This window comes from Polyergus mexicanus, unplaced genomic scaffold (assembly GCF_030449975.1).
Source record: "Polyergus mexicanus isolate NDT 795.1 unplaced genomic scaffold, iyPolMexi1.0 SCAF_9, whole genome shotgun sequence".
Taxonomy (NCBI): Eukaryota; Metazoa; Arthropoda; class Insecta; order Hymenoptera; family Formicidae; genus Polyergus; species Polyergus mexicanus.
In genome coordinates, this window is record NW_027223329.1 from 3,370,826 (window position 1) to 3,395,453 (window position 24,628).

The 24,628-nt window shown below is 38.2% G+C and overlaps 2 protein-coding genes across 2 annotated transcripts in view; one reads left to right on the plus strand and one right to left on the minus strand.

Moving 5' to 3' along the window:
* The window catches only part of LOC138936445 (notch homolog 2 N-terminal-like protein A), a 74,286-nt gene extending 69,256 nt beyond the window's left edge, over positions 1–5,030 (minus strand). Inside the window, exons 1-2 of the mRNA XM_070301867.1 lie at positions 4,846–5,030; positions 4,461–4,646 (exon numbers count right to left, since the gene is read on the minus strand). Coding sequence (XP_070157968.1) covers positions 4,461–4,646; positions 4,846–5,030 — 371 coding nt within the window. The remainder of the gene's footprint in view (positions 1–4,460; positions 4,647–4,845) is intronic.
* Positions 5,031–21,714: 16,684 nt separating this feature from the next.
* The window catches only part of N (neurogenic locus Notch protein), a 99,744-nt gene continuing 96,830 nt past the window's right edge, over positions 21,715–24,628 (plus strand). The window contains exons 1-2 of the mRNA XM_070301632.1: positions 21,715–22,067; positions 24,358–24,513. Coding sequence (XP_070157733.1) covers positions 21,785–22,067; positions 24,358–24,513 — 439 coding nt within the window. The 5' untranslated portion in view covers positions 21,715–21,784. The remainder of the gene's footprint in view (positions 22,068–24,357; positions 24,514–24,628) is intronic.

Consider the following 24,628-nt stretch of genomic DNA (forward strand, 5'->3'; position numbering starts at 1 on the left):
ACGAGGTTCGTATATACGTACCTAAGATGGATTTACCTTAGAACAAAGTGGTTTTTGTTCGGTCCCCGAGCGAGTTGTGCGAGTCACGGCGGTTTTGTTGCCGCCGTCTGGAGAAAGATAGTGAGACAGGTCAACAACAAGAGCAAAGACGCGCCACGCGTTGGAGGAGAACATCTCCTCCACCTCCTTCCTCTCTCCTCGGTCTCTCTCTGAACCTTCCCACCTACATTCTATACGACCTTCGCGTGTATGCGTGCGTGTGCGTGCGATCGAACGACCAACCGACCGACCTACGCACCGAGCACCGAGGAATAATTCGAAGAATGAGGATTTATTGCTCCCTTTACGCGGTGACATCGTAACGTATACATGCTTTCTTAATTAGTTGTTCAAATTGTATGAAGGTTCAAAAAATATTCACAAACTGTCTGTGTCTCCTTCTAAAAGGCATAACTGTAAACTTATTTTATAAAATAGATATGTGCATTCGTTATGAATATATATATATATATATTTTAGACATCCTGATTGAATTATTATAACTCCGAAACAAACAAATATTTTTATTTGAAAAAATTTCAGGATATATTTGAAATGTTACATAATAAAGGTGGAAGTTTGGAATTAATGTTTTATACTTTTCTTTAAAAAAATTCCCAAAACCTGCCTTATTTTCAGAGTGTCAAATTAGGAAGATGGCTCTTAATGGCTTGTCAACAGTTTTACCTAATTATCTACATTTCTATTTTATAAAATAATTTTACAGTTGCTGAAAAAAAAAGAAAATTGGAACAAATCTTTAGACGATTTCTAGATGTCTCATATATCTCGAGATATTTGCATTACAATTAAATTATTTTGAAGACAGTTAGTATGTGTTTGAAATTTCTACTCATTCTCGCAAAACATTGTAGCTAAAGTTTTTTTTAAGGATTTAACTTCAAATTATACGAGATATAAATTATGTAAGAGAATGAACATCTGTTATATTTTAATGCGACGAGCGAAAATCCCATGGCAAATTTCCATTCGTTCATGTCGCCGATTATACTCGCTAATCATGCGAATCCTTTAAACTTCCTGGAGAATGTTATCTAATTTTTATCTCCCTTGCCGAGAGAGAAGCGGACTTACCGAGTCCCGCTTATCCTCGATCTCTGAATCTCGCGTAATTGCTTACCGCCATGTATCTCGACCGTGCTCCGTTTCTTGTCCAGGGCAAGCGGTAACATGCAAATCGACAAGAAACAGATCAGAATCAATAGCCATGTGCATAAGCCGGTGATCCTTATTCAGATAGTCCTGCGGGGCCCCCCTTCCTATAGTTTGCTTTTTTCAGATCTTTGAAATTTCTTTGATATTCAAACGTGTATGATGAGTGTGTTTCTCATCTCGTTTCCGAAGATATTTATCTAATGCACGAAGAAAAGGGATCGATGAATATTTTCTTACTTTTTACCAAGCGAATATAAATATATTGGTCGGAAAAATAGCTTTTTCCGTATTTGATCTGCTATTGTAACATCAAAAGAGAATATAAGCTTGCTTTATCGATTTATAATGTTTTTGTTTTCATTTCTTGTACTATCTCTCTTTCTCTCTCTCTTTTTTGCGTTCATTCCCTTGCACATTTTATCCTCACTTCCTCGCATCTTTTTTTCTTGTCTGTTTGCGAGACAACAACTGTCGCTTTCGTGCTGCATAAAACCGCGAAAAAAACGCGAAACTGACTAAGCCGATCTCGCTTTAGGCGAAATTGTCGTTAGACACGCTGAAGTTGAGGAGCGAGCGAGCGAAAGGACGAGCGAGTGAGCGAGGAAGAGACACACACACACACACACACACACACACTCGCGCCGACCGAGCATCAGAGAAAGGAAAGAAGAGCCTGGTAGAGGCACGAAGTGGAGGGTCCCACCCACTAGCGGGCCCTCCGCTCAGGACTCGTGACCACCTCGGGCTGATATGTCGAACCAAAACTCTACGTTTCTTCTCGGCTCACATCCCTCTCGTCTTTCCCACTCCGTTTTCTCTCTTTCCTTTCTTCTATCTCTCTCTTCGCGTTCTCTCCATCGATCGTCTACGAGAACGGGTGGTTCTTCTCTCTTTCTTTCTCTCCCTCCTCATCCTTTTTCCATCTTTTTTCCCGCAAGACTCTCACGAATGTTCTTCCCATGATTTACTCGACCGTCTCGAAAGAGAGGAGAGTCTATCGGCCGTTCTCTTTGTCTTTTCCCGTTTTTATCTCTCTCTCTCTCTCTCTTTCTTTCCCGATTCCTCTTGTTTATCTCGATGGCGAAATCGGTTCTCGTCGTTTTCGATCGCGGCCAAAGATGAAAATGTCGATAAAACCGTGTCACCGTCACCTCGATAATGCGTTATTAATGTTATAAATTATAGTATCGCGGAATAGTGCAAAAAAGAGAAGCGATTCCTTTTAATCAATGTCATTTTGGACAAAATTAGGTTATATTATGATTATCGAGGACAAATGGATAAGAATTTATTTTGTTAATTAATGAATTTTATTTTTAATTTTTATGAAATATGAATTGAATGAATCGAGAAATGAATATAATGAATCTGATATCTTCTTTGAAGGTAACATGAATTTAGCTGAGAAGAAGGCAGATGATGTATATAGCTTATTAAAGGGGCCTTAATATACTTTCAAGGAAGAAGAAACATAATCAAGATTTACAGAATATTTTATAAATAGTAGTGTGATGAAAAGGAATAAACAGCTTACGTTATTGGATAATAAATTTGAACAGATTTGAATTTGTTGAGTAAAAGTTCGATATTTATGTTTTTTTCGTTCTATTTTATTTCAGTATTATATTGATAGTGTCTTATATACATTATATATAAATAGAATGTACTTTTTTTTTTTAACGCGCGCTTAGTAGAGGTAAGCAATGTAGAGCGCCCTCATTTATTTTGATACAGTCTATCTATCTAGTTATGTACAATAGTTCTAGTTCATTCACAGAAAACACGTTGTTGTACGAAAAAATACATATGGCTTTGTTTTATTAGCGTTGATTGTTTATGTATAACAGAATTCGTTAAATCTTCGGAAAACTCACCGATATGAAATAATTCTTATATATTTTTGCCTCCTGACCACGAATATGAAACTTAAAAATGGTTCGGACTCGCAAATCGAAGAAAAACGCAAAAATCCAACAAAAAAAGATAAGGGGATGCATTTTTATTAGTAATAATTCATCCCTGGGATATAGATTTGGATTAGGTATCTTTTGGAAGTGGAGCCCCCCGTGGGGGGAGGGGGGGACCTACTGTGTCCACGCATATACTTTACAACGCGAAGCGAAGTCCATCCTACAATTATTGTATGGATGGGAAAGTGTATGCGCGGACACAGTGAGTTCCGCCCCCTCCCTCCCCTACGGGGGGGGGCTCCACTTCCGGAAGATATAACCTAACCTAAACCTATATCCCAGGGGTGAATTATTACTAATAAAAATGCATCCCTCGAACATGGATTGAATTTTCGCGTTTGGTTGGATTTTTGTGTTTTTCTTCGATTTGCAAGTCCGACCGCCATTTTTAGTTTTATATTCGTATTCAGGAGGCAAAAATACATAAGAATTGGGTATTTTTACCCATTATTTCATATGGGTGGGTTTTTCGAAAGTTAACCCAGAATTTTTATCTTTTTCAAAAGTATGACTGTTTCAAAAGTGTGACTTTTGAACGGAAAAGTTCAAAAGTTTGGAAACAGTCATACCTTTTGGTTAAACAAAAGATAATTTATAGTAATACATAATGAAAATAATAATAACAAATAGTAATATATAATAATACATACATAATCTTTTGATTATAATAAAATATCTGTAACATGACTTTTGATGATTTTAGTTAACAATTCCCAATTGCTTCCAAACTCTTCTTCTTCTTTCAATTTATCTGGCCGCTTGTGATCAAGGATGGATCAACAAATTCTGGCTAACAACAAGTTATAATGAGAATAAGTTTCTGGGAGAAATTATTTATAGGATAATGTGAAACCTCTTTCTGAGGCATATGGGAGATAGAGTTTTATATGATAATCTGTGGAAAAACCTCTTTTAAGGCATATGGGAAGGACGAGACCCAAGTGAAATCGAACCTGGAATCTCTCGATTACCAGGCCGCGACTCTACGCCCGGCGCCACGCGTCGTCCCGCTGCCAAACTAAAATGGTAGTATATACATACGTATATGACAATTCATGTGTAGGCCACATCCAATATCAATCTCAGTTTCAATCTCTTATAGAAATTGATCGCGACGCGAGATTAAATCTCGTCTCGTCTCTCGTACTTTCCTTTTTTTTCTTTTCGCACGCATTTAATAATCACCCTTGCCAATCATACTTTCAATTAAGGATGCGATCCTGGACGTGCGATCTCTCGGGCCGACATTTGTCCGGGTTCGGGGGAGAGAAGTACTTCGTCAGGCTGTCATCGGGTCTTGTACAAGCCGCGTGTGCGTCACGAGGAAGGTTCTCCTCGTCATTTTCGGCGCTCTTTGTCTTTTGCGCTCGCTTCGTATAAACTACCTTCAAAGCTACTCGGCCGAAGGCAGTTACGACAATTAACCGCGGCATGCCCGAGGTTACCGTGAGCGAGTCGGCTCTTTAGAAAAGAAAGAAAAGAAAAGAGAAACTTGACATACGTCAATTATCTCGCCGTCATTTTTTATCCGCTCCCTCCTATACACGCTTCTCCTTTTAAGTAAGTTGGTCTATGGACGGAAAGTCACCGGTGTGTCTTTGTCTTTCGAGAGTTTCGTTATCATTCTTGACGTCAATTTCATCGGTTTTGTCTGATTTACTCAAAGTCAGTAATGGTCACTGGCAAATATTTGGGTTGTGCCAATGAACTTCGCCACTGCGATGCCATCTTTAAAGCATCGTTTAACTGATCCACTTGGATTTTTCCGCGTTCAAGTTTCTTCCGAAAATCCCTCCATCTTTTAATCTCATCTTCTGTCAAAAATTTACTTCCTTTTTCAACCATTTTATCTAATTGAACCAGCGAAGTAATTTTTATATTATCCTTTGTATTATAAGATCTTCAATCGAATAAATAACTTGACACTTTTGCTAATTCTCCCACCTATAAAATATAAAAGATATGATCCTCTTTCTTATTCGTCTTTTCCATATTTTGTATAATTTCATAATTTTTCTTAATCGTCTTTTCCATAATATGTATCCTTTCAAGCAGATGCTTAGAGTTCTGTTCCTGCGACGAGGAGGAATACATACAGCGAGGTGTATAGGTCCAAGGAAGAATTGTCATTTGAGATTTAAAGTACATCTTTAGCAAGTGCAGCATCCTCATGGGAACAACTGCCTTTCGCATTCTGTAACTAAAAAAGTATTTTAGAAAACATTAAAATAAATACTTCTCGGAACTAATTTTTTTGCTCTACAGAAGCATCTAAAGTTTCAAGTTTTTCAACTAAGTTAATTCATTCATTATATCTATGTATCGTCTTCATTCGCATCTTCCTCTTCGCATGCATCTTCATACTCTTTCTTTGGCGCAGCCGAACCCACACGCGAGGAGATAAAGTGGAAGATGATCGACGCAGTAAATAAGGTATAGAATACGCATATGTAAATCATGAAGGGCGCACCCACGCCCCCTTACTCAGCGAGTTTCTCTCCCTTTCCTTCCCTTAACTACCCTTTCCCCCTCCTTCTCTTTCATTCTCGTCTTTTTCTCATTCTCTTTCTATCACCTTTCCACCCGCGTTCTCCCCATAAACCTCTTCTCCCGAAGCAAAGTGATGGTGGTTAAACGAGGAAGAAGAGGTGAAGGAGGTGAACGGCGGGTAGAACAAGGAGGAGCGGGAGGGGAGAGAGAGAGAGAGGACAACGGTATGCGTACGAAGGCTCTGTTCCTCACACAATATACTCTCCACTCGCGTTCGTGTATAAGCGGAGTACTCTTCAACTTCTCGTAGGCTCCTCAGCGCAGCGAGATAAAGCAACCGTGATACTGCACTCTTCTCATCTTCTGCCTCTATCGTCTCCAATGTCCTCGTCACTCTATCCTTTTCTTTGCATCCTTTCCCTCCCACCGCCCTTCTTTCTATCCGTGTCTCATGTTCTTCTTTCCATCTATTACTTCATCTTGTACTTGACGAACCTCGCTATGGTCGTTAGACCCGTATCGTGATTTCGGGGGATATTGAAGATTTTATTTTTGTCCGTCTTCGATTCTTCAATCACGAAAAGATCTTATATAAAATATAGAGAGAGTGATTATATATAAAGAAATATATAAAAAAAATAAAAATATGATTACATATAAAAATATAATATAAAATAATATAATAATTATGTAATCAAAATATTATAATATATATTATAAAAATATTCTAATATATAATATATTTTATATAAATTATATACTAAAATCACATTGTTTAAATATCTTTTTTAGGATTATGCAAACTTCTATTTTCACTAAAAATAGCGAAGGTCACTTTTCATCTATTGTAATATTTGTGAGAAATATTTATTTCCTACGTTGCGAATTAATACCTGTTAAACAAGTTTTATGCATTAATACCGAAGAAGATTTGATAAAAGTGAGACACGAGATAAAAATGGAAATCTTTCCTAATAATTCACGTAATCAATTCTCGAATCGAAACGGCTGTTTCGACCAACGATAATTTAACAGAGAATAATATTACTCTCCTCTAGTAAGCCCTCTAGCTAATTTGCGTTTGATCGCGATCGATGTGTCTCTTTGATAAATGTAATATCTGTCCGTTCTGACAAACAATAAGCAATGATTCGCGTTCGGTGAGAACTGATGTTTTTACGATCGATAAAATGATCTTGCATAAATTAGCTCTATAAATTGGCTCTATCTGCCAAGAGCGTGCTAGTTTCGAATGGCTAATAACTTGTTGCAGTATTTTAGAGAAAAAACGCGAAGCTTGGGAATGCAAACGTTAAAAGTGATGAAATTACTTCAGTTCCGAATTTTGATTTATAATTATAAAATAATTGAAAACTGCGTTTGCGCTTGTATTTTTAGAATAACTTATACATATTATTTTATATATTTAAAATTCCATGCAAATATAAAAGCGTAGATTCAGTAATCTCCACGATTATTTACATGATTTGTCTTATTCTCTCGGTGATAAGTAATAGACTGCGTTAAACTTACAAGAATCGACGCTTCTTAATCATGTCGGTCTATTTATTGCGGTAGAGAGTGGACCCGGACATATACTCTTACTCAAACCCGTAGTGAAGTTTGTTCTCTTCGTAATCAATTTTACAAAGAGGCACGGCGAACTCTAAACCGAGCACGTGACGCAGCATATTTCGGAGCCTCGAAATTTATGCTCCGCTCGGAAAATCTCGTGAAAAATTTCAACGGATGGGCGTGTCGCGTGGACTGAACAACTTGTGACTAATGGAACAAGATTGTGTATATGAGCCAGAGATTTTTTGATGATACTCCTATGTCCAGATACCTCGAGGAAACCACGTAGCCGAGCAAGGCGACTAAAGGGGAGTAAAAGAGCGAGAGAGAGAGAGAGGGGGGGGGGAGACAGGAAAAAGAGGCATGAGATGAGAACCACGAAGGCAGAAGAAGATGAGGCTAGGCTGCCCAAATCGTAAATAAGGAGGAGATTGTCCTTTTTAAGCGGCATGAGATCCCGCGTGGTCGGCCAGCGCCGAGAAAGAAAGGCTCCCCTCACCCCGATTGTTCCTGAAGAATGGTAGCCGCGTGACGGCCCCATTGTTCGAGCGCCGGTGTCTGTGTATAACCTGTACCACGTGCACGAACATGCGTATACGGTCACTTATACGTGTGGCCGCAAATAAATACACGTGCACACACAGACATTCAGCGCGCACACTGTTTTACGAAGAGAAAGATAGCGAAGATGAGGTATATCTGTCTATGTAGTCGGGGATTTTCTCTCTGTCTTTCTTTCTTTTATTATGTATATCTTTCTTCTCTTTGGACTGCACCTTTCTCTTTCTCTACTTGGGTGATGCTTCTCTCTGTTTCTCCCCGGAGATATGTATGTATACTCAGAGATCAAGGGAGGATGTTAGAAGCAGCGGGACGAGATTGGCATGCGAAAACTATCTGTTGATTGTCTTATACTTGTTGCACCAAAGTATCGGTCTAGAGCAGAGTGTTCTTTGCTCAGTAGTTTTCTCTTAACATTCGTATTCGATTCGCCCTAAGTAAATTATTATATTCAGAATCATTATCTGGATCATATAATTTTTGCAATTTTTTAGATACACGATTTGAATTTATTCATAATTTTATAATAATAATTTATAATAATTAATAATAATTTTATAATATTTTTTCTTTGATTGATGATTTCCATTTTTATCATAATTTATATTTATGTCGAAACTTTATTTTGCTTATTTTTTGTAGTATTAACTTTTTCTAATTATTATTAAATATTTCATCGAATTATGAATAGCTTAATAAATAAAGTTAGTTAAAAAAATATACATTTTATTTTATTTTATTTGATATATCTCATTTTGAGAGAATATATATTATATTTTATTTTTTTACAAGATTATTAGAAAAAGATAGCACTAAAATAAGAATATTGATGACTGACTATATACATTTTTTATAATACAACTAATTTGCTCTTATAACATATCTGTCACAATAACCAGTGTTTTCTTGTTAGATTGATAGCGATATCGATCATTTATATTCCGTTCAGATTTCTCTCTCAATCTGACAATGTTATTGTAGACTCTGTGCGCAGAGATTTTGCTTTTTTCGCTCCATGATATGTTTACTGATAGATTGATCGTGTACCGTTGTCCTCAATTAAGACACTAATCAGAATCGCGACATATAGAGCAAAAACTACCTGTTGATCATCAAACCACCTGTTGAACGTCGAACCACCTGTTGATCCACCGCGCCACTGGTTGCTCTCCGTCATCGCACTGCTGACAATTACACGTGAAAATTTTCTTTCCATTGATCTAATTGTACAATCTTGCGTAATTTTTCGCTCCATTTCTTTCTTCTGATAAAATAACGAAGAGAGAACGGTTCTCTCTGGGAAAAACGTTACAAATCATTAAGTCTTGGGTAGCTCGATTTTTGCCGATCGTTTTGTACCTGCTATACATCCACCTCGCTCATCCTACGATCTGTGCATACATTCCTCAAAGGATTACAGCCTCCTAAAACACACGAAATTCTTTCGGAAATTATTAAATCCCATATTTTTTTCGTATACTCTGAAAAAGAATAACTTACGTTTCAAGAATATAACCGAAAAATAAATCGCTTGAACTAGGAGAAATGTGTAAATTAATTAAATGTATATCTAATAGCTTTGTTTTATTGGCAATAATTTTGGAAAATATTTCTTTCTAAATTAATGATATCTCCCGTACATCGTTTATCGTTATAATCATTGTTATTATAATTTTTACATGACAATCCGAACAAAATCGCAGAATAATTTCGCTTGAAATTTCATCATGTCATGTGCATATGCAATGTATTTCTCTCTCGGGACCTACGCGATCGCAACACAATCGCGTAAATGTGTTTATTTAATCTTGAGACTCGTGAGAGATGGGGTTACGAGCTCGCCTCGAGGGTCTCTAGCTCGTAAAACGTTCCACGAGTTTGTTTACAGAAAGACGCTCCGTTTTAGATAGAGGGCGCGCGTCTGGAGAATTTCACATCTCCCATCTACGTCTCCGTCTTGTTGTAATATTATGTCGTGCTTACGTATTTACTCTTTCATCTCTCGCAAGGGCGATCTCTCGAAAAGTGATTCAGTGATACGGACCGCGAACGAACAACAACGACGTTTCGTTCTGAGGTATCTTCGAATTAGGGAACTTTTAGCATGCATTATTCATGGATTTTCAGGAGACTCCACCGCTTGTATTTCATATACAGTGTGCATGGATTAACCACGTCATAATATCGGTAACCGACTTTTTTTTTTTCTTCATGTCGATCCAGACTTTCGAAATCGTCAGAATTTTTCCCAGCGACGTCGCATCTCGTTCTTTTGAAATCTTGTCATTATTATAAATCCATGAAGAGATGATTTTCATTTGTATTAATTTATATTTATGTCAAGATTATTTTGTTTATTTTTTTATTTTTTTTTTTATAGCATTTACTTTTTCTAATTATTATTAAGTATCTCATTGAATTATCAGTAACTTAATAAACAGAAATAGTTAAAAGATACATATATATTTTTTATTTTATTTTATTTTAATATATATTTATTATAATATTTATTTATTATATTTATTATAATATACAAATTGTTTTATTCTTTTATGGTTGTTAGAAAATAATAGCATTTTAAAATAAGAATATTTCCTCTGGTGAATCTTCTTTGCATTATGTATTACAATCCCGAAGAATAGCTTACTCAGCAATTGCCATAAGAAAAGGAATGAATCTGCTTCCCGAAGAAAAGCACGTTCCGTATTATCGGCACTTCTTAGTCGCGCCGAAAACGTCTTCCAATCGCGATCAGGTCATAGCGAAATGGCTTTGGGAGAACGAGGGGTTGGGGGGGGGGGGCGAGAGGGAGAGCATCTTGTCAGTCGGATCTCTCTCGGAGCCCGTCATTAACCGGGGGACCCACCTCTTGGGTGAAGCCATTACCCATTCAAATTACGCTTATCGATGATTCTTACCCCTCTTGCGTACGTTTCTTAACCAGAAAAACGGACGCGCATTCTCGCGAGATGAAGAAGGTGGATCTCTTTCTCTCTCCGCCGGAGCTGAGATAAAAAATTGAGGCTCGGAGAAAAGACGGAAAGAATAATGACAGAGACAAGAAAAGATCTTTTCGGAGCGAAATGCGATAGGATGCATTATATTGCTCGTTGTAACGGAGTAAGACTTATAAATAAATATCTTCTTTTTTCATCCATCTTTTTCTTCGTCACTTGGATAGTTCTCGCTTTTTTAAAAATAAGCATAAATGGCTTGATACGCGTTCTAGGATAAAATTTTAAATTTTTCCTGTCTCAAATTTTTATGATTGATAATATTACTTAATAAAATATTACGGGTCTCTTATGTAAAGTTGGATGCTATCTTGGATATATCGATTATTTTCTGACATTAAAAAATATATAAATGTACATTTATATAATATATACACACAATCTGCTTATTTATATATAAACGTAATAGATTAATATATAATAAAAAATAAAATATATTACACACACATATATATATATATATAACATTTGTATGTGTATCGCACAAGCAGATCTAATTCACAAACAGATCGTATTGCGATTTGAATTGCGCTTCTTTGTTTTTTACTTGAACTGATTCCTTTTTCTCTCAAATAAACCGATTTCTCTCTCTCTCTCTCTCTCTCTCTCTCTCTCTCTCTTTCTCTCCCTCTCTCTTCTCCTCTCCCTCTCAGCTTTACCAAAGTACCTTCGACCACTCCCAATCCCATATACCGACGTCCATCCGGCCCTCCTTTCCATTCGGTCGCCATATTATGCGGCGTTCACGTGCGCGCGCGCGCGCGATAGGGCACGAAACAATCGAGCGGAGAAACCGTACGGGGCCCCGGCCAGCGATTTAAACTTCTCCAATATATACAATATACAATATATTGCCACGGAAATCGCCGATCGTTTTGCGGCGCTCCGCAGCGTCAATCGGCAAGGGTTTACGATTGGGCAAACGCGTTCGAGAAGCGCTTGCAACCAAAACTCGTCTCGCTTCGCGAATGAGCTGACTGGACACTTTAAATTTAAATAATAATTTTAACAATCCATCTAATTTAATTTCAACAAGTCATCCGCGATTATTAGAGAGAAATTTTTTTTAATTTTGTCACTTCAAAAAATAGATCGGATTATTATATAAAAAGGATAATAAATTTCTTTATATAATTAATCATATAATATGTAACTAATTTTATAATATATTATATGTATAATAAATAAAATAAATTACATAATATGTATTATATTTTATATTATATATATATATATATATATATATATATATATATATATATAATTAATTCTTTCTAATCATATATTAAACAAGATTATTCTAATCTTATGATAGTATTTGGTTTTTTCTAGTATTGTTAATTTGCATAATTAGATAGCGAGTTGCTATAAGAGAACTTGTTCCCTAATTTATATTTGTTGAATATATCTTACATGATTTTTTTTTTGTCATACAGATACATCATCTGTCGAAACGTTTTAATTTGAGTTCTTCCGAGATTTCCGTCATCGATAATTGATCGCGTAACCTTAAATAATTACAATATTCTTTTCTGTCCCGCCCGTTCGGTAGCGGACAAATAATTTTTCCATGGGCATCCCCGTGGCGTGCTCGTGGCCATCCGATGCCAGCGATGCTTTTCGGTGGGGTGGCCCCGCAGTTAACCTTCCTCTTCACTTCATAAGTTTCAGTGAGCTGTCAGTGCGTCTCAATAATTCGTGCTGTATATTAAACTGATATCTGACATACGTTGACATTGCTCGAGATCTAGTGAAGTAAGCGCATACATTTCCCGCTATTTCCAGTTGAAACCTAAAATCATTTCTGGTTATCAAGATTCGGTTTCTCGTCCTCGTCGCCATTCGAAACTCGCATTCGTATCTCGATTCAATTTTTCCCCATATAACTTGCAAAGATGGAGCCCGCTAGTCGTTCGTCATCGACGGATTTTCCCGCGACGCCCTAATGATACGTTTTTCGCGAAGCCGGTGAAACTCTCCTGGAGCGTGAAAGCAGGAAGTTTAAGCGCGCGAGAACTGGTTCCCGCGATCGGTCGCCGCCGGTTGAGCACCGTCGTTGTCGGCATGAGAATTTTCCCACAGTCTCCACCACGTGGATCCTAGCGAGAGCGGGAAGCACACCCGCTCTCGCGATGTTGCCACACCTCGGTCTCGACTGAGAAGCACTGCATCGTAGCATGCCTTGTGGGGCCCAGAGGGGGAGGGCGGATCAGAGCGAGACGGAAGATCCCAATTGAAGGGAGGAAGGTAGTGCCATGGCGTTGAAGAAGGGAAAACGAGAGAGGGGAGGCAGGCCTGGTGGCATAAGAAGAGAAGGGTACGCCATGGAGGAGGAAAGAGATAGGCAATCGTACGAGAGAGAGAGAGAGAGAGAGAGAGAGAGAGAGAGAGAGAGAGAAGGAGATGGTATGACCAGCGAGAGTACAAGGGGAGTGAGATGGAAATATAGGGCGTTTTATAGAGGAAAGGACATTCGACACGGATGTCCCTTTTGCTACTTTTATACCATCGCAGAACAGGGTGCTCGCCGTATGGTAGGAAATTTTAACATATACGTGTCTTCGAGAGACGCACTTTTTTGGCGTCGGCCGTAGCATCGATGATCGGAGATATTCAACGTTCGTTTTTTAAATAGAACAGTACCACGCTCTTGCGAGCTGAAAACACGATCTAGGGGATATGAAACGCGTCGTGACAAGCGACGCGACGTGTCGGAAGAGCGCTAAAAGGGAAATAAAGGGATATCCTTGTGATGGGGGAAGTCTCGGTGATACGTCCGGATCGTGACCGTCATTTTTGCGTGACGTGAGAGCTACTGGATTTCCGACGGAAACGTGAAACTCTCGTGTTCTTGTTTTTTTTCTCTCCGCTAGAGAAGGAAAGGACCAATCACGTTAGACATACCAGGCAAAATATTCGGACAGGTCCGTAACTAGTCCCCGGGGTTCTCGCAGTCCGCGAAAGCACGCGTCTTGAGATTTCTCGCGTATCTCTCCTTCAAGAATGCTCCGAGATTTGTGTGCGTCTCGCTTTTTCCCGCCACACGCGAGATGTTTTAAGGTGAACGTCTGGTCACCGTATTTATGTCAGAAAGATTTTTATTTTGAGCTTGTGACTAGAGAATTACCACAACCAAATAATACAGTTTTAGAACCAGTTAGAAACAGGACAAATGGTAATATATTAACCAAAGAAAACATGCTATGGTTAAATGAAGGTAAATCATAAACATTATTATATATTTATGTATTTAAATTGCACGTTGCTATATAAATCGTATTAATTAAATTTTTTATATCATTTAATTTTTACAGAAGTTAATCGAATTATATATGGTATCTCGAAAATGCTGGCGAAAACCCGACTAAAATGGACTTGTTTATAAATCGAACTCTTTTTATTAGCAATACGAATGACGCTTTAGATAATATCAATAATCAATTTTACACATCTTATATTATCTTAAGTCTATTATCCTTATAGTGTTTTGAAAAGCTCTCGAGATAAGCTACAAGAATGTGCAATAAAAAAATGGGGGTTTCCGTTTAAGAAAACATCGATCACATTGATCTCACTTTGAAAAGGTCACTCAAGGTCAAATCCATATTTTTATCATCTGGCCCCCTCAAAATCATGCAACTTTTGTTTGAAACATTTTTTTCTACAATCAAAAATAAAAAAGTTATTTGGGGTGGGACATTAAAATGGGACACTCTATATATGACAAATATATTTGGTGTTTGTTAGGTATAACTTACGCAGATATATATATGTATATATATATATATTTTTCTTATATACCATGCATATACATGTACACAAAAATATATACATAATATGCACATACATAAATGATCAAGTGTTATTTCTCTTGAAAAATATATGGAAAAGTATATATGTCATAATGTGAGCAATGTTGAAATTGTATTCAAACCATATGCAATAAAAACAGACAAAGTCATTAAGGGAACTAAAAATGTCGGTATTATCGACATTTTTAGTTACGTTTAGATGAGGGCGCTAACACGTCAGAGTTCGCCTGTCACTATAGGATCCGCTTAAGAGAAATATTAATTATAAAAATGTGTGAGATATATAATCATCATTTTCATTATACGTATATGTACAAGGAAATTAATTTCTATATAAAATTATCCGTTTATAAAATAACATGCTTTCTTTTCTTTTTAAGCAAGATATAAAAGTGCTAGTTATCCGATATTAGAATTTTTCACATTTTCTTTCTTTTTTTTTGATCAAAGTTTTAACTCACTATTAAAACTTGTATATCATTCTTGCTTGTCACATACACGCAATATATTTCGCGAGGATACGAGTATCCAAGAAAGGTGCCTGAGCTAATGATGCGAGAGCTGATTTCCATAAGATACGACCCTCCTCTTCCTGGAAATCCGCCAACTTCCCCCAGGCAAGACTTATCATCTACCACGGATAGCATAATACAAAAGATCCAGCGGTGTTTGCAGTTAGAGAGAAGGGGCGAGAGGGGGGGGGGAGGGAAGCAAATACGCGAAGGTGAAGAAAAAAAAGGGCACGCGCGACGAGAGAGAAGCACGTGGGTGCGTAAGACAAGGACGGAAAAGCCCCCGTCGCTTATAAATCAACCTGGATGAACCCCCATAATTGCAATTGTCCGTTGGATCTCACCCTAGATATCGGAGCGATCGTTGCACGCACACGTGACGTCACGCTGCCAACGTGCGCGTGTCGGGCGGAACTTATTCGAGACGAGGATACGTGTATCCGTTACTGCGTTGGCGCAGGGATATAGAGAAAATCCCCCGAAAAATGACGTCTCTACAGGGGACCACTTTGTAACTGTAATATATGAATATCTCGGAAATGGAATGAGATCGTAAACGACGAATAGAAATATAAAAATGTCCAGGACATTTGTCCGTCTACTTCCAATTTATCGCGTATCATTGTCCTGATTTTAGAATTGTGATATCTCTAGCTCTTGTAAATTATGATATTATATTTATGCTTTTTAAAATTATTTATTTATTTATTTTATTTATTCTTTCTATTTTACACTTGTAAGAAAGTGTATTTAGCTCATTTTCATTTCATAATCCTTCGTTATCTTTTATTTCTAGAAATAGTATGTATTAATACTATAAATATAACTTGCCTCAATATCTGTAAAAATAAAAATATAGATTAGACTTTAATGTATTCTTGATAATAAGTATCCTATTTGGATGTTCAGACGATATAAACACTTCAGATAAGAAATTTATATATAAATATATATATTTATAAGCTTGTCTATTAAAATCATGTTGCGATAGTTCTTGGAGTAGCGATATGGATGGAATTTGTTTTTTTTTTTAAGTATTCGCGACACTGAAGCTTGACTAATACCTCTATCACGGGCAATATCTCTTGTGGAGATATGTAGATTTTCAGTGACCGCGGCCAATACATCAGTAGATAATCTTCATTGTTAACTACAATATTTTGCTTTTGTTGTCTTGGTTCCAGCTTAATATTTCTAGTAGTGCGTAATCGATTTGCCAAATGTGTAAAAACTTTTCTTCCGAAATGACGACGATTTGGAAAGCGTGCAACGTACAAAGCAGCTGGTTGCGTAATTTTATAGTATTTGAAAGGAGTAGTAAATAAAAAATAGTATTTTATATATCCCGAAAGAATTTATTATACAAAATATAACAAAAAATTAATGCTACTATATATATTAGCAAAATGCAACTTTTAATCGCTGCTTCTTCTCTCTCTTTTTTCGCGCCTGTTTGTATTGTTCGAAAAAACGGGGGAAACTTGTTTGCTCGATCGATCGATGGACGAAAAACGGGAGGCTGCAGAGGGCGCCGGTCAATTTCTTTGAGGCTGTCCGATGAACAGTAACATGTAGGGAGAAAAAAAGAAGGGGGACAAGCGAGAGAATGTATAAGGTAAAAAGAATGTGTGTGCAAAACGAATGGACGTGTAAATACTCGCGTGGTCAATTCTTAGGTAAAAGAGGTAGCGTCGCTTTTGTTTGCCCCGCTGGTATCGATATTAACGGGAATCGATTCGTCGCGCCGAACGGACGGCGTTGCTCGTCTTCTCTTCTCCCTTGTCCTTCCCTCTTGGCCTGGCTACCTATACCCTAATCGTTTGGTCTCGGCCTTCCTCCCCCCCCCCTCCCCCCGAATGCCCGAGCAACCTTCGATGCTTTTTCGAAGCATCGTCCTCGCGTTCCCGCTCGCGCGCGCCTTTTCTGTCGCAAGAGCCGCAACCGATTGCCGGATCGATCGACTTTGTACGGAATATGAGATTCCGTCGAATGCCGCTTTTGATGTCAGGCCGTTTAATTATGCCCCCTCACTCAAAAACTCGGCAGCCGATATCGCATGGTGAACGCAAGGAGAGGAAAGGACGCGCGAGAGAAGAACGCGGAGCGAGAAGGGCAGAGAGAGGGAGAGAGAGAGAGAGAAATAAAGATTGAGGGCGAAGAAGAAACAGAGCATCTCGGAGGAAATTCAGTCACGAGGAAGGGAATGTGCAAATGCCATCGCGAACGCTGAACCGCTGCAATTTTGTTCTTGCAGCGGAGTCCTCCCCCGAAGAAGAAGACCTCAAGCGAGGGAAATATCGTAATTGCGTTATCACGAGGGGAAAGAATTTGCAACGTATGTTACACGCAGAAAGATTCTTTCGCGTTATCCGATAATTGTCTGGAGTAAAAAAAAGTTTTTTTTTTTTTTCTATTTGTATTCTAATGATCTTTATATGTCGGACATATATCATGAGATTTCTTTCACGCCATTATACAAGTTACCGATAATTGACTTTTACTACGCTTTGGGTAAATAATGTTATGTTATTAGGTGTACAACTTTGCTTCCGCCGTTTTTTTTTCCGAAATTCGAGGCTTTATTGTAAAAAACTAGTTATACATTTATGATTCAAAGTATTGTCCACTCCCAATGATCGTGCCAATTCTTTTTGACTTTGACTCGAGTCTTCATTAAGTAATGCCTCCAATTCTGCATCTTCGAAAACCTTCTCTCTTCCACCGCTATGCCAGTCTTCGACGTGAAAATCAACGTTCTTGAAGCGTTGAAATCACTCACGACACGTTCTTTCACTAATAGCTTCACCATAAGTATTTGAGAGCGTTCGATGAGCCTCAGCCGCAGATTTCTTCATATTGAAGCAGAAAATTAAAACCTCCCGCAAATGACGAGAATTTGGCTCGTAAACTGACATTTTCAATCGAGAATAACTTTATGATGCAGACACAAATCGACTAATGTTTCTATGGGGTTATGTTGACAGATGCCCAAGTTTATTGCATGACGTCTATGATCTATTTATTTCGACCACTATTTACCGCTAAAGCCATCTATAGGAAGCAAAGTTGTACACCTAATACATTAAAATCATGAAAGTTTCACCTTAGTTGAAAGGATGTAAGCGTCCAAAACGTGTATCTCTTTTGATATGGTAACTCGAGAAGGGAAGAAGCCCTCCGTAAGGTTGTTCGAATGAATCTCAACCAAAATTCCAACTCGAAACCTTCCGAGTGCGACCATATGCGAACACCTTGCGAGAAATCGATATCGTCTGGAAATTCCTAAATAATAATATGTTTCTCTATCGTGAGAAAATCGTGTCACACTCTCTCAAAATGTCGATAAAACGATAACGAAAAGGATCATGTCGATCATCGTGATATGGCATCGAGATAATTTTTATCACAAAAAACATAATTAATGATTATTATCCATTAATTGTAGTGTAGTATCATTATAAAATAGTAACTGAGAATATTTATCAATTATTGTGATGAATGAAAAAATGAATCCTATAAAAACTGTCTACGAGCATTTAGTCGTGAAATGATTTTGATGAATTTCCGCGAATCTCTAGCGTTTTCAGCCGGATCGATTTATTTTCGCGTCTCTTTAATATTAATGCCACAAGCATCCTTTGCGGGGTTCTAGCATAATAACGCCGCGGGCACTACAGGGCTATCCAGGCGTTTTTACCACCATTGTGGTCCTATCTCATGTCGTCGTGTTATACAGCCGCTTTCCGCGGCTATAGTCGGATGTTCTATGAGGCATAAATTATACGCACCATGTTAACCGTGGTCCATGATCACGTATGTATCACAGGGCAAATAGCTGATAAAGGCGGGTTTCGAGAAGGAGAAGGACGAAGGAAAGAAAGAGATACAAAGTCATGTTTTTTTATTATTGACGATGTATTTTTTTAAGTAATGTGTGTGCGCGCGCGCGCGCGTGTGTGTATGTGAATATATAAAATTTATATTTTTATGAAAATATATTCACAGTAAACAAAAAGAGTTGGCGTAATGATATACATGTAATGCAAGACTTCTCAAGTCACGACGGATCGTCGCGAATCCATTAGCCGCCGCGCGTCCAAATGTTTGTTTTGCCCGGCAGAATGAGAGCAGAAAGCGAACTATGGCGAATGAATAAAGGTCCGTAATGTGTGGATAATCGAGCGTCATGCAAGGTCGATTCGACCGATCCACCATCGATTTCCATCTCTCTCTCTCTCTCTCTCTCTCTCTCTCTCTCCCCAATTAGACGGTTTTAAGTCCGCTAGGAAGAGCTCTAATTTTTATTCAACGATGCAATATATCGTAACGCGTGGAACGAGAAGTGTCGATCATTGAAAAAAATTTTCTAAAAATTCAGACATTTTTATCTGAATTTTTACAGATCTGGATATCTGAAAGAAATGTCAGACGATCTGCCCTAATCATCAGAGTTGTTTTTTCCAAAAGTTCCAAGAAGACATCACTGTGTCTGAAAATTCAGACAAGTGTGTCTACAAAAAAGATGCAGACACTTCGTCCGAAGTTTCAGTCAGTACTTTTTTTTTTACAATGACTCAATCCGGAAATTTCTCGTCGTTCGCATTTACTCGTATGTCCGACGAGACACGGCGTTCACGACGGAACTACGCGTAATGGCAGTTTGACGGTGTAAAAATCGTCGTGCAAAGCGACACGGTCTCAGACACGGTCTCTAATTCCGCCTCTATTTGCTTATCGTTTCTTCGCGCGACTTGATGAAGACCGGAAGAAATCCGTCCCAGCGAGTCGGAGCGCCGATTTCACGGCTATCGAAGCTCATCGCTTCGTATCCTCTTTCGGCGTGTCAGAGCTCGATCTCTTTTTACTTTACTCGAGCCTACCTGTCGAGGCGATCGAGATACGCAGATTTCATAGACTACGTTTACACGTCACCCCTAATCGGGTTTAATAACATCCATAGTTCTAAGACTGGCCAATCACATTCATTCCATTCTTTAGAGGAATAGCTGTGATTAGCCAGTTTCACAACTATGGATGTTATTAAACCCGATTAAGGGTGCCGTGTAACAGAGCTCATAGATGCGGCAAAATCAATGCCCGATAACGGCCGTGCGTCTCGATTTTTCGCGCCAGCGAACGTGTTGTGCTAATGAGTTCCTTTTGGATAATCGTCTTTCTTTCACCATTCCGGTCCCTCCCGTTAAACGCAGATTAGAAAATATTCCCGAGCGGTTTGCGATTATTAATAGCACCGCGATTATCTCCACGAATCATATTTATGCAAATGCATTCAAGCAATAGAAGCGAATTACGGCGATTGAGAGCGCGATTATTATATCCGTGCGATCCTGTTTTTATCGACGGAAGAAAGATAGTTTAATTATTTAAATAATAGCGCGTCACTTCTTATCATTATCCTTATCTTCGACAAGATCCTTATTACCTGTTTATATATATAATTGATATTAATTTCAATATAATTATTTTACGCACTTACCAGGTATCTAAATATGAAACCGGAATTTGCCCATAGATGACCCTAGCTGTCAATGTAGTTACCGTCAAACCGCGTCATTGGCGCCATTTTCTTGTTTTGACATCTGATAAAAATTTTCAACTCACAACAATACAAGTTTCATACAACAGCATAGTTTTTAATAGCGTTGAACATGTCGAATTTTGTGCCTGGAAACTACGATTTGCGGACAGTATTGATTTTCTGTTACCATTTGAAGAAAACTGCTGCAGAATCGCATCGAATGCTTGTTGAAGCTTACGGTGAGCATGCTCTTGGTAAATCACAGTGCTTTGAGTGGTTTAAAAAATTCAAAAGTGGCGATTTTGACGTGAGAAACGAAGAACGTGGAAGAAGGGTGTGATCTATTATGAGCTGCTAAAACCTGGCGAAACCGTTAATACTGAACACTACCGACAACAAATGATCGATTTGAATCAAGCTTTGCGTGAAAAACGACCAGAATATCAAAAAAGGCAACACAAAGTGATTTTGCTTCATGATAATGCACCATCGCACACAGCAAAACCGGTCAAGGAAACGATTGAGGCGTTTAGTTGGGAAATACTTTCGCATGCGGCTTACTCATCAGACTTGGCTCCATCCGATTACTACTTATTTGCATCGATGGGGCACGCACTTGCTGAGCAGCACTTCACTTCTTACGAAAATGTACGAAAATGGCTCGATGACTGGTTTGCCTCAAAGGAGCAACAGTTTTTTTGGCGTGGCATCCACAAATTGTCAGAGAGAGGGGAAAAATGTGTAGCTAGCAATGGGCAATACTTCGAATAAAATATTTTTTATCATTTTCATACAATAAACGTGTATTTTCTATACAAAAATTCCGGTTTCATATTTATATACCTGGTATATTTATATACCTCTTCTTTACATTTTACATATGTATCTATCTGATGGTTCCTCAGGCACATCGATTTTGGCTACTATTTATTCGCAAAATGCTTATTTTAAGATTCAGATATGATGTCTACTCTGAATAGAGATGGAGAATAAAAATGGATCGCGATCTTTTCGTGTTTCAGGCTTCCAAGGCGCTCACTGCGAAGAGAACATCGACGATTGTCCGGGCAATCTCTGTCAAAATGGTGCCACGTGTATGGACCGGGTGAACGAGTACTCTTGCTTGTGTCCGCCGGCCTTCACGGGCACGCAGTGCGAGCTGGACGTGGACGAGTGTTCCGTACGGCCGTCTTTGTGTCACAACGGGGCGACGTGCACGAATTCGCACGGCAGTTACTCGTGCATATGCGTGAACGGTTGGACCGGCCCCGATTGCAGCGTCAACATCGATGATTGTGCAGGTGCAGCCTGCTTCAACGGCGCCACCTGCATCGATCGCGTCGGCAGCTTCTATTGCCAATGTACCTACGGAAAGACCGGTAAGTGCAAATTTAATTTATTATCGATCCGAAATAATTTATTATCGCGACGAGATGATAATAGCAGAATTCCCGGATTGTCCTCTCGAGATCATTCTCGAGATTTATATCTTAATCTCTCGTTATCCTAATCGGGTTTAATAAAATCTATAGTTCTAAGTGTGGCCAATCGCGGTCATTCCATTCTTCAGAGGAATAGTTGTAATTGGCAGGTTTTAGAACTATAGATTCATTAAATCCGATAATAGAGCTGACGTGTAAAGTGTAGTCATACCTATATACTCTTATGTATACGTAGACATATCTTCTCTAAACGTATACCCAAGTGTACTTGGACGTTTGAATGTTTGAAATGATTCTGTATCCAGATCCTACACGTATATTCGGAATAGCATCTTGAAAATATGACGTGGAAATTCCTAAAGAATAAACAGAATCGCTCTCCGGCTTAGTTTGGCGAGGTCGCGGGTGAGTAGGGTAATTAACTCGATACACCGAGTATGGTCAGGGAACAAGGCTCGTAACTGCAACGATACGAGGATACATCGGCAGGTGCAACCGCACATGTGCGGAGCCCGGTATGATGCTCTCTACTGCGTAGAACGGGTCCTTCGGAATCTCGAGATTCCGAAGACTCCCGTGGCCCCTCTCGGCCGCCGGCTTCTTCTCGCCGTGTATCGACCTTGGCGACTGGAAACGAGTTTCTCTGTCCTTACTCGCGCGCGAAGAGCGACTAGTCAGGGTATAGAGGACGGTTTTCAGATCGATTCGCGCGGCAGCGATCGCCAAATACAGGTATATTCCTCTCTCGCGCGGCCAGACATCTCGTCGTTCGTTCCTGGAAGTCGTACGTTTTACATCGCGCGATGACAATTCTGTCGAATCGCAATCAATAGACGTACATACAATACGCATAATATACAGTTGGAAAATTCATATTTTCTCAGAAAATATACCGGTTAAAATTTTTGTGTTAAATATTTAACGCTGTTGTGTTAATTGAACTCAAATGTCAAATTATTAAAACAACTGAAAAAAGTGTAACACAATGTACACATATTTTTGATTTTACACAATAGATATCCGGATTGTTAGTCACAGGATTTATCTGTTAAAATTTACAAGAAAAAAATGATGATTTTATTCTATAATAGAAGTGAGAGTAACTGCAGATCGTCAATAACTTTTCTTCTAAATTAATTTTATCATTAAAAATATATTCATTTTACGTAAAATTAATTTTAAATATAAACTATGAACTTTGCAATTTTGTGTTGAAATATTATAAATATAGTATAAATGTCACCATTTAACATACCTATATTATATTAAATTAACACAAAAATTTGTAGACTGTAGACTATTCAGGCTATGCGATATGTTAAATTTAAAAAAAAAAAAAAAAATTTTTATCGCGTACATATGTACATATGTTGTGTAGATGAGGATATTTCACGCGATAAATTATTCATGAATTTTGCAAAATAAATAATTCGATGCTTTATCGGATTTTAGTTATGCCAACACTCGATTCGTACATAAATACCAGAGTTTCTGCAGTTCGATTTATTATTTTTAAAGATTATAAGGAGGTACAGAATTTTTTCGCAGAAGAGTTAGAGTAACGGACACGCACATGTACAGACGCCTTGTTGCCTCCAGGCGTGCTTTTCCCAGTCCAGTATACGGATATACTTATACAGTTAGTCGCGGGCGTACTCTTGTATCTGCATGCACTTACTCTGGTTTATATATGAATGTCCCGAGGACTTCGGTACCGTTACCGGGCCTAATAAAGAAAAGTTCGACACACGCGAGCCGAGGAAAATTACATTCCACGATCAGTTTTCTCAATTTTATCGTATATCGCCGCTCTCTAAGCTTACGATGTCAGGGCAATTTCCTCAATTAGCTTTGTAATAATTTGTACGTCTGTATAATTTATAAATTGAAAGAAATCGGAATGATACAAATCAGATTCTCCATATTGTAGATCATTTCTGATTATTATCGCGTTAATAAATGAGAGTAAAAATATTTGTTACAAGATATATCATATGCATTTTTTTTTCATCCCATTTATTATGTTTTTATAAAAAAATTGTCAAATTGATCGAAGATACAACATTTTTCAACACAAAAGGCAGGGAAATATTTTGATTGAAAAATTACTTCTCGATAAAATTGTATTTTAAAGAAATAAATATAATAGAAATTGTAACTCCTTTATATTCTTAATAATTTAAAAAGGAAATTGAGAGAGAGAAGAACGGTCGCTTTTGTTTTTCAGGGCTGCTCTGTCATCTCGACGACGCCTGCACGTCGAATCCGTGTCACGAGGGCGCGATCTGCGACACCAGCCCTATCAACGGATCCTTCACCTGTTCCTGTGCTACCGGATATAAAGGACTCGATTGCTCCGAGGATATTGATGAGTGCGAACAAGGTCAGAATTTTATTCCTTTGCACGCTTATATTATTACATTTTGCAATTTGCATTCTTATATCGCTCCCCGCAATTGCATGAATTTTTTTTTCCGACACTCAACTTTTTATGTATA